Genomic DNA, 10,545 nt, shown 5'->3' with positions numbered 1-10,545 from the left:
TTTTCCGGTACACGGGCCTCTCACTGCTGTGGCCCCTCCCGTTGCGGAGCACAGGCTCCGGACGCGCAGGCTCAGCGGCCATGGCGCATGGGCCCAGCCACTCTGCAGCATGTGGGATCTTCCTGGACCGGGCCACGAACCCGTGTCCCCTGCATTGGCAGGCGGACTCTCAACCACTGAGCCATCAGGGAAGCCCAATGTGCTGAGTTTTGTAGGGTTTTTTAAACGTTTTTTTTAAACTATCTTTATTTATTTATTTATTTATTTTTGTCTGCGTTGGGTCTTCGTTGCGGTGCGCGGGCTTCTCATTGTAGTGGTTTCTCGTTGTGGAGCATGGGCTCTAGGCACTCGGGCTTCAGTAGTTGCGGTATGTGGGCTCAGCAGTTGTGGCTTGTGGGCTCTAGAGTGCAGGCTCGGTAGTTGTGGCGCATGGGCTTAGTTGCTCCGTGGCATGTGGCATCTTCCTGGACTGGGGATCGAACCCATGTCCCCTGCGTTGGCAGGCGGATTCTTAACCACTGCAACACAAGTCCTCAAATTGTTTTAGTTATTCCAGTTTCATTGCCCTTCCATATAAATTTTAGCAAACATCCATCAACTGGTGAGTGGATAAGCAGAACGTGTCCCTACAATGGAGTATTTTTATGGGAACCAACTATGGACGTGTTACATCACGGATGAACTTCAAAATGCGTGTGCTCAGCGAAAGCAGCCAGATACCAAACACTACAAGTTGTACATTCCGTTTATATGAAATGTCCAAAAAAGGCAAGTCTGTGAGGACAGAAAGCAGGTGCATGGTTGCCAGGCGCTGGGCTGGGGAACGAGTGACTGCTCGTGGGGGACACCAGGGATCATCGAGGGGATGGAAACGGGCTAAAAGCTGTGGTGGTCGCACAGTTCGGAAGTTTTACTAAAACCATTGAAGGGTGGGTGGTTCATTGAAGTCGTGGAAAGCGGGTAGGCTTCATGGGATGTAAATTACACCTCGAGAAAGCTGTTTTAAAAATACTTTTCACAGATATTATTAGATTTCCATTTAACTCTCTGAGAAATGTTTAAAGTGGCTCAGAGCATTTTTAAGAGGAATTTTGCTTGTTATTCAAAAGGCAGCCAGCTGAAAGGAAGGGCCTGACCTGGACCCTGCCCCCGGGGCTCTACCCTGGTGGAGGCCTCCTCATCACCTCCGCCGCCCCACAGGTCCTGGAGCGAGCAGGCCCCCGGGAGGTGGGGGACCCATAGCACCTTTGGGGACCAGAGGGAGGCTGGGGTACTGTCTAGGGGAGGTGGGGGTGGGCCCCGAGGCAGGGGGCCCGTTGAGAAGGATGCTGAGTCAGCCATGGCACCAGGGACCTGGGCAGCCAGCATGCTGGGGTTTGCGGGCCAGCTCCAGTCTAACCCTCGTCTCTCAGCAGGGAGTGCTGCGACCAGCAGGGCTCGGGCAGGAAGGCCCAGAGCAGCCCCAGGGCTTTGCTCAGGGCCTCTGAAGCCCCCCACCTCCTTCCCCTCGGCTTAACCACCCCCTTAGCTCACCCAGGTGGAGCAGGCTGTCGGGAGAATCCAGGGCCATGTGCAGGAGCATGTGTGCTGGTGGAGGCTGTGCAGCCCCTCCTGTGTCTGTCCTTTGCTTCCAGCCTTGAGTAAGCTGGGCCTGGGCTCCTCCACCTGCCTCAGGGCCTTTGCATCTGCTGTTCCCCCTGCCAGCACCCCCTCCCCAGATCTCTGCAGAGCTGCCAGCATCATCTCTCAGAAAGGCCGACAGTGACCCCTAAGAACCCCACCACCATGTCTCTGTCACATCCTGAAACCATCATGCCCATTTGTCTGGGTCACTGCCCCTGTGGCAGGGGTGAGCCCTGGGGTTGGGAGTGTCTGCTTCCCTCCAGAGGGAAAGGGCCCTTGGAGCTGGCTTGAGGGAGGCGTCGTGAGCAGAGGCCAGCCGGCAGGGAGGGTCGGGAGGCTTGGGGCGACCCCCTTGGGGTGCTCCGCAGGGTGGGGCTGCAGACCCCTCCCCACACTCTCGCCAGGATGGGGGTGCCTCTGTGGGGACCCATCAGCAGGCCATGCCGTGGTATGAACCCCAGTCCAGATGTCTCCAGGCCCCGTCCCCCCCGCCAAGGTGAGAGTGGGAGACCAGCAAGCGGCCTGGTGCTTTCAGGCTCACACAGCCTCGGGCAGTGCCCCGGTGGCCCGGGAACCCCGGCTTCCCGGCCGGCCTGGCCCAGGGGGTGGAACCTCCCAGGCTTCCTGGTCACTGGGTCCCAGGACCCAGGGCATCTACAACCCAGAGGGGCCCTGCCACTTGACACCAGCAGGGCCTTCTCATCTTCACGGTCCAGCCCCTTCCCCATAGCCCAGGCTCTGGCTGGGACCTGGGGGCTGCAAGGAATGGGGCAGATGGCCCCTGGGCTGGGCCTGGCCTGATGCCTCGGGCATCAGCAGCTCTCCTCTCCAGCCTTCCAAGGAACTGGCTCAGGTTCCTGCAGGGCTGCCTGGGGTGGGGAAGCCTGAAGGCCCTGGACCAGATGCCAGCCTCCCCAGCAGGTGTGCAGGCCCGGTGATGTCGGGGTTCCCTGACCACCAAAGGCCTGAGCCTCAGATCAGGGCAGGCAGCCTCCTGGCAGCAGGGCGGGCAGGAGGGGGCCAAAGGCCAGGTCTGAGCCAGCCCAGCTTTCCGAGCTCTGTGTGTTAGGAAGATGGGGTCCCGCCCTAGGGCACCTCCCCTCCTTAGGTGGGGTGGGCCTTCTCGGCTGTTTATGACATTGGGTGGGTCCCTGACCTCCCTGAGCCTCAGTTTCCCTCACCTGGCTCATTCAGTGCCGAGTACAGGTGACCCGCCCCCAAAAGAGGCCCCTCATTGACCCAGGAGCAGGCCCCCATACTACTGCACCCTGGACGGCGTCTGCAGCCTGGCTCCCTGGGAAGGGCCTTCTTGCAGGGACCAGGCCAGGAGGAGGGCCGTGACCAGTGCTGGAGGGGCAGGCCCTGCTCCCCTCCCTGCCCGGACAGGCCTGACTGCCAGGAACCCTTGGGGACTGGGCGGGGGGCGGCCAGAGCTGAGTGTCAGCTGTGTAATCGAAGCTCAGGGTTTCGCCAAGGCTGCCTGGAAAGCCGGCCAGCCGGCCAGCCTGGAAGTCATGTGCCTGGGGCTCAGGAAGCTCCCCCCGCCCCGCCCCCATCAGAGGCCTCTGTAGAGAGGGGACAGACCCACTGGCCGCCCCCCCCGCCCCCAGGGCCAGCAAATCAGCTTGGGCCCTGCACCCCTCCGCCACAGCTGCAGGTCAGGGATGAACTGGGCCCAGCGAGCTCCTCTCCCTCCCCCTGCACTGTGGGCTGGCCGGCCGCCCGCCCAGGAGCCTGGGAGGCCCCGGTGTGCCCCCATCTCAGTGTGTGCCCTGTCCCGCTCCACCCCGGCCTGTGTGGTGCCGGCGTCGGTGACCCAGGTGCCCTTCCCAGACACAGTGCTCACAGCCGGGCTCACGCAGGCAGGTGATGGCTCCCCAGCCCCTGCCCGCCCAGCCTCCACCGCCCCCTCGGGAGCCACCCAGCCTGTCCCCTTGGGATTTCCTTCTGCGCTGCTTTCACTAGCATGGGATTCCCCAAGCCAGGGTCTGGATGCCCAGAGGGTTGCGTGGGGCGCCCAGGCCCCGCCAGGTTTCACTTCCCTTTCCTCAGAAGCTGAGGCACCAAAGCCACACCAAGGTTTCCTTTTGGGGGCTGCACTGGAGGAAAGAAACAGCGAGGCCTCGACAGCTGCGGCAAGTGGGTTTGGATCTGCCTCCCAGACGCTGCCCCGGAAGCTGGGCTGGCCTCAGGCAGGTGGGTGAGCAGCCCGGAGAGGACGCCCGTCCGCCACCTCGTCGGCTTGGCCAGCGCCCACCGGCCCCCAGGAGGCCTGGCCGTGAGCGAAGCAATCACCACGCGTTCAGGCTTCCGGTTCTTTCCGTGATGACTTCTGGGTTCTGTGCAACCCCAAGGAAAGGCCCTGAGGGCTGGAGCTGAGCAAGTGGTTCTAAAGGAGCCTTGATACTAAACTGGCCAAGGTATCAAAAGCTGACTGGAGGCCTGGCAGAGCAGTCAGCACCCCTGGGCCAGGGGAGCCTGTGGGCCTGGCCCAGGAGCCGGCAGCCTCGAGGAGGGCAGGGCAGGGTTTGGGGGCTCGGGCCCTCCACGGCCTTCAAGCAGCCTGTCCCCTCTGCTCCAGCCCCAGGCCGTCCACACAGCCCACAGTGCCAGCAGCCTCAAGGCGGGGCTGGCGATCCTGCCCGTGGGAACCACCCCATCCTGGTCCCAAGAGGCCCTGGGCCAGAGGAGCCCCCTCTCCCAGCCCCAGCCCCCAGCCCCACCGACAGGGCCAGTACTGACCAGCAAGACACATCCCACCCCGGCAGAGGGGCTCGCGGACACCAGGGGCACCGGTGGCACAGACCATCCCCAGCCAGTGGGTCCCCAATTCCAAGAACCCCTTGCCTTCCCAGCAGGCTGCAGTGCCTGGCGACTCAGTGGGGGGCGCCTCGCCCTCCCCAAGCCGGACTGGGGCCCACACTAAGACAAGCTCTGGGAGCGCTCACTGGATGGTCTGCAAGACGGACCGACTGAGGATGGGGGGGAAATGGGCAGGGTGCACCCTCAGCTGGCAAGAGGGGGAGCCGGGTGACACGTGGATCACTGTCACCAGGGTGGGGGGCAGGGGCTCGTCCTCCAGCCTGGGTGCGGGGCCCCTGCCCGAGCGCCCCGCTCCGTGGAGAGGCAGGGTGAGCAATGGAGAAGAGCCCCACGGGGCCGGGGAGGACTCGGGCAGGCTGGCCAGCCCAGGGCCACGGGCCGTGCGCCACTGCACCCCACACACCGAGGGGGGCCACCCCGGGGATGCCTGGGCCTCAGCGGCAGCTCCGGGGGAACGCACCAGGCCCCAGGCAGGTCACGGACGCCCGCCGACTTCCTGAGTGGCCGAGCCCGGAGCCCGCACCCCAGCGCCTGCCCGCAGGTGGAAAGGCCGACTTCACTTCCTCCGCCTTTGCTTTCCAAAACCTCCTGCCTGTGCTCTAACCTTTGGCCCCCGACGCCCTTCTGTCCAACTCTGCTCCCAGGACCCAGCTGCGGGCATGCGACCCGGGGACGGGCCTCTGGGGGCTCCAGCACCTGCCCCAGCACGAGAAGGTGCCCAGCACGAGAAGGTGCCCAGCACAGGGCTCCCGTGGGGGCGGGGCGGGGCACGGCCAGCCGCTCCACGGACTGCCCTTCGCGCCGCAGCCTGGCCCACGCGTCCGCACCTGGACTTGGCCGTGGCTCCCACCTGCCACCTCACCCTGCACCTGTCAGACCGGGGCCCAACAGCGCCACCTCTGTCCTCTGCACCCGGAACACCTCCCACCCCCTTCCCCTAGCAAACTTCTCCTCATCCTTCAGAACCCCTTCCAGCCTCTTGGGGCCACTGCCAGACATGACTTCAGACTGGTGCTGGCGATACCCCCCAGGGGCCCGAGGGCACAGCGTGTTTCCCGCTCCTCTGGGGGCAGCAGTGTCCGAGATGTCCGAGAGGGGGGCAGCACGAAGGCCCAAAGCTGGGAGGCAAGCACCTGAGCCCCTCACGCTGCCACCTCCCCACAGGAAACGCAGAGGCCCCTGCTCCCCTAGCTCTTCTCTTGCCCCAGACCACCCAGCCCACTAAACACAAAGTATCCATTTAATACAAAACAATTTAATTGAAATACCTGTATAAAAAAATATGATTTCCAGACATCTCACTTTTGAACCGAAAGAAAACTCTATCCTCAGTGCCTACGCACACCGGGATCACACAAACACAACTGCTGAAATAAATTAAAGGCTTGAGACTCTGTCCCCCCACCCCCCAGCCTCCAGAGCCAACAAGCAGACTGTACAAGGTCAATAATTTAAAACCCACCCCCCAAGGGCGCAGAGCCACAAGGTGGCGGGGTCACCCACTCCCCTTAAATTAGCCACTGTACAAGTCCACCTTCTGACAGACACGGGTAGGATTGGGACCTGGGGTCCACACGCACAGCCACCCCCTCCTCTGCCCACAGGCCTTGAGGAGATAGGGCTGCTGGGAGGGAGGAACCTCGACAAATAAATTAAACAATAAATAGCCCTCCTCGGGGTCACACCATAAATAAGACGGTTGAACACGCATCGGGTGGGCGGGCGGGCGGGCAGCAAGGCCTGAACGTTGCATTGCTTGTGCACAGACGTGCCCAGACGAACACCGAGACACGAGGGGCGGGGCATGATGAGGGACTCTGTGCCCATGGGAGACGAGGCCACAGGACACGGGAGTGCTCCTGGTCTGACACGTCGGACGTGGAGGGGCGGGGAGGTCAGGGCCACCTCCGGAGCAGCACAGGAGAGGGACAGTCTCGGGTCAAGCGCCGGCGGTGGGCAGGCAGGACCTGGCTTGGACCGGAGTGTCTTTGGACAGACAGAGCTTGAGAAAACTAAGTCCCGTGAGAGCAGCGTTCGAAAAGGCACTCAAAGCAAAGGAACCGGACCGGTGCCAAAGGCAAAAGTCACCAGGGGTCAGAGATCACTGCTTTCGCAAGGAGCACACAGCCCGGCAGAGCCGGTCCAGCGCAGGGCCCGGGGGATAGGGCAGGGGTCCCCTCTGGTTCCCACAGCCAGGTGCAGGCCCTGCTCACAAGCTCTCGCTGCTGGACGTGGTGCTGGCCCCATCGTCCGTGTCCAGGGCGCAGAGCCGCAGATCACAGCTCTCTGGGGTGCCCCCCTCAGCCCCCAGCATCCAGGGGTGGGCAGAGATCTGGTCCAGCGAGGGCCTCTCCGAGGGCCGCAGGGACAGACACCACTGAATGAGCTGCTGGCACTCTGCAGGGGAAGAGAGGGTCAGGACAAGGCCGCCCCGCGACACCTCGCCGCCAGTGGCAGGCCCAGCCCCTCAGCGCACCTGGGGAGACCCTCCTGCGGAAGAAAAGGCGGCCCCGGAGAATCTCCTCATCCTGCTCGAAAGGAATGTCCCCGCAGACCATGTCGTAGAGCAGCACGCCCAGAGACCACACGGTGGCCGAGCGCCCGTGGTAGCGATGGTAGCGGATCCACTCCGGGGGGCTGTACACGCGGGTGCCTGGGGGACACACGGGGCTTAGCAGACCGGCCGCCGGGCCAGCGCCACACGAGGCCGGCAGCGCGCGAACACCGAGACCCCTCGCTCCCAGCTGATCCTCTCCGCGCGGGAGCCAAGGGAGGGATCCGCCGCGAAATACCGCCGTCCTCATCCTGGAAAAACCCCAGCAGGCGTGGCCTCCCCCGGCGCCGGCCGCCCCGCCCCCCCAACTGGCCCGGCGCGGGAGGCGGATCACATGAGCGCGGGGTCCGGTTTCACAACAAACAGATGTGAGGTGAGGATACCGGGAAGGGGAGGGGCAGGGAGCCCCGGCTTCCCCGGCACCGCAATGCGGGGATTTCTGCGCGGCGCCCCCGCGTTCCCCACGCGCGCAGGAGAGGCCCGAGGCGGCGCCGTGGTCCGGGCCCGGCCAAGAGAAGTCTGGAGCCCTCCCCGCGCCCCAACCTGCCAGACCCAACGGCCAGAGGCCCCGCTCTGGGCAAGCCAGAGCGCGCGGCCCCAACAGTCGCCAGCCCCTCGGCCCTCGCCGCGGGGAGGGCTCTCACCGTCGAAGTCGGTGTAGACCGTGTCGCGGAGCAGCGCGCCCGAGCCGAAGTCGATGAGCTTGAGCTCGCCTGAGCGCAGATCCACCAGCAGGTTCTCGTCCTTGATGTCGCGATGCACGACCCCGCAGCCGTGGCAGTGGCGCACGGCGGCCAGCACCTGCGCGAAGAAGCGGCGCGCCAGGGCCTCGTCGAGCGCGCCCCTCTCCGTGATGAAGTCGAAGAGGTCTTGCGCCGGCTCGGGCCGCTCCAGCACCAGTAGGAAGCCGTCGGACCGCTCGAACCAGTCCAGCAGGCGAATGACCCCGCGCGCGCCTCCGGCCGCGCCCACCTTGCGTAGCAGCACCACCTCCAGGGGCACAGCCACGCCGGCCTAAGGGACACGGCGGTCAGCGCGCTCCGCCCGGCGCCCGCGGCCCCCACACCGCCCGGCGCACCCCGCCCCCCCGACCACACTTACGATGCTGCCCCACTCGGTCACCCGCTCCTTCACCACGTGCTTCACGGCCACCTGGGGGGAGGGGACCAGTGGTCAGGCCCACGCGGACGCAACGACGCGCGCGGGCCCAGAACCCCGGGTGCCGGGCGGCTAGACTCACCGGGAGCCCGTCGGCGATGCGGCTGCCTGCGTAAACCGTGCCGAAGCCACCGCTGCCCAGCACAGCGCCCACCTGATACACCTTCTCGAAGCTCTCCTTGTCTGCCTTGACTGTGGAGAACGCACGGGCGGGGTTGATGCGATCGGGGAACTCGGCCCCCCGACCCCGGTGGACGCCCAACCCCGGTGCGCGCCCACACTCCCGGCCCCCGCATACCTGGCTGCAGGATTTTCACCGGGAGGTGATCCACGCCGCCTGGTCCGCACAGGTGCGCCAAGGAGCCGAACTTGGAGAGCAGCATCGCGGGCGGCGGCCGGGCGCGGGCCCCCGGCCTCCGCGCCGCCTCTCGCCCGGCCCGGCTCCCCGCGCGGTGGAGGATGCGGGAGGACGGCCTCTCCGGGCCGCGCGTAGCCCCGACGCGGACAGCGGGCAGGTGCGCCGGGAGCGCCGGCCTCGGAGCGCAGGCCTGTTCGGGCGAGGCCGTCCGGGCGGCGCACTGCCGGGCCAAGCCCCCGTGGACCACGACGACACGCGCAGCGGACCGAGGTGCTCACACGCCCGGGCCGCCTCGCCCCGGGGTTTTGGGCCGCGGCCGCGCGTATCCCTCCGCGGGGGCGGGCCGAGCTTGGGCCCCGCCCCCTTCCGCCGGGGCTGAGCGGCGGGGGTCGCCTCTGGAGCCCGCGTAAGCTGCCGAAGCGACGGCGGGAAGAGGCCGGCGCGCCTTCCGGAGTGGGCGGGGGCGGGCGTTGGGGGCGGTGAACCGCCTGGGACTAGCTGGCGGGAGCGGAATCGCGGAGGCGCACGGCGCGGCGTGGCGCGTCACCTCTCCGCGTTCACACACGCCCCCGCGCACGCGCAGCTCCCGCGCGGGCGGTGGCCCGGGAGTGCGGGGCGGGGCCGCGGGAGCCAATGGGAGCCTGCGTTTGCAAAGGGCACGGGGCCCAGCCAATGCCGTCGCACGGGCGGGGCGGGGCCAGGGTCCCGCCCCAGGCCGCGCCGGGAAGGTCACCGGCTACACCGGCCCGGCGCGGGCGGCTGAGCCAGGAATGCGGCGGCGGGGTCCCGAGGAGCGGCGGGGTCCGGGAGTCGCCCCCGATACCCCGATACCCCAGGCTGTGCTCGTACCTCCCCGGTAGTCCGCGCAACCCGGCGCGCCCGTGACCTGGAGCGGCTGGCACCTCCGCCCCCTGCGGGACCCCGCCGGGCGACAGCGCCCCGGGACTCGCAGCCCCCGGGTGGGCTGAGGCTCCATTCTGCCTACCCCGGGCCTTCGTTCTTACCCGGGCTTGACCTCAAAGCCCGCAGCCCGAGGTCCCTCCCTGACTCCGCCTCCCTCCCTGTAACTTTGCCCTGCTGACCCCGTGCCTGGAGAGCCCTCCCCGGCTCTCCACCCACCTGGTTGCTCTCCAGGCCCAGCTGCTGTCCACCTCTACCAGGGAGGCCACCTTGACCGCCTCTGTCGGGGCTGGAGCCAGCCTAGGTCTTCAGGGCCCACATCTGGACCTGAGCCTGTCTTCTGCCTTTTGTACAGCACAGACTCATCCAACCCCACGGGTTCCAACCTCAGCCCAAGTCACCGGCCTGAGCAGCTCAGGTGTGAGCAGCCGTCTGCCAGCCCCAGTGGCTGAGCTCAGGACGTCCACTGCTTCCCACAGCCATCCCAGAGAGGGTTGAGGGTTGGGGGAGCCAAGAGTTCAGGGTACTGGTCCTTCTGGCATCGCAGCTACTCCTCGTGGCCCCTGGGGACCAGGCTGGGACCTAATCGTGGCATCCACATCCCTGGGTCCATCAGAGGTTACCTTCAGCTGTGACCTCCAAGCATGTGCACTCACCTGCCTCAGGCGCCCTGGCCAGCCTGCTGGCTCCCTCAGCACACCCAGCATACCCCAAGTCACATCCCTTAGCTGCCACGGTCACTCTCCCAGGGCAGAGAGTGGACCCTCGACTGGTACAGCTCTTAGGTTTTTATCTTTCTGGAGCTCTGTCCACCACCCTCCTGTGGACCCATAAAGGCAGGGCCAGGGATGGCCGGTTAACCACAGTCCCCAGGCCAGTACAGGGTTCCTCATGGGGTCAGATCCAAGACAGGATGCCTGCCCCTGAAGTGGAATCCAGGGACTCTTGTCTTCTTGTGGGTTTTTCCAGAGGACCACTGGATGGTCCTCAGAGCCTTCCTCCTCAGATCAGGCTGCTGCAGGTTCCTGGACCCACAGCCTGTCCTGGGCTAGGGAGAGTGGGAGTGCTGGAGAGCATCCTCGGTTTAGGCGTCAAGATGTGACTCTGAGGGCAGTTCCAACTCAGCCGA

At 65.8% G+C, this 10,545-nt stretch overlaps 1 protein-coding gene across 1 annotated transcript; it reads right to left on the bottom strand.

Annotated features, from left to right (window-relative positions):
- Positions 1 to 5,685: 5,685 nt before the first annotated feature.
- On the bottom strand, positions 5,686 to 8,789 carry PIM3 (Pim-3 proto-oncogene, serine/threonine kinase). Its single transcript, XM_059082080.2, has 6 exons — positions 8,457 to 8,789; positions 8,241 to 8,350; positions 8,102 to 8,152; positions 7,645 to 8,014; positions 6,923 to 7,099; positions 5,686 to 6,843 (listed from the first exon to the last, which is right to left on the bottom strand). The coding sequence occupies exons 1-6, from the start codon at positions 8,539 to 8,541 to the stop codon at positions 6,656 to 6,658; spliced, it is 981 nt and encodes a 326-aa protein (XP_058938063.1). The 5' UTR covers positions 8,542 to 8,789; the 3' UTR covers positions 5,686 to 6,655.
- Positions 8,790 to 10,545: the final 1,756 nt, after the last annotated feature.

Source organism: Kogia breviceps, chromosome 12, assembly GCF_026419965.1.
Source record: "Kogia breviceps isolate mKogBre1 chromosome 12, mKogBre1 haplotype 1, whole genome shotgun sequence".
Classification (NCBI taxonomy): domain Eukaryota; kingdom Metazoa; phylum Chordata; class Mammalia; order Artiodactyla; family Physeteridae; genus Kogia; species Kogia breviceps.
The sequence above is the reverse complement of the archived record's forward strand: the minus strand, read 5'-3'. Positions and strand labels throughout refer to the sequence as shown.

Coding starts and splice junctions, on each gene's coding strand:
- PIM3 (XM_059082080.2), bottom strand. CDS start 8,541: ATGCTGCTCTCCAAGTTCGGCTCCTTGGCGCACCTGTGCGGACCAGGC. Junction 8,153..8,240: donor GCATCGCCGACGGGCTCCCG/GTGAGTCTAGCC, acceptor CCCTCCCCCCAG/GTGGCCGTGAAGCACGTGGT. Junction 7,100..7,644: donor GGTCTACACCGACTTCGACG/GTGAGAGCCCTC, acceptor TGTGTCCCCCAG/GCACCCGCGTGTACAGCCCC.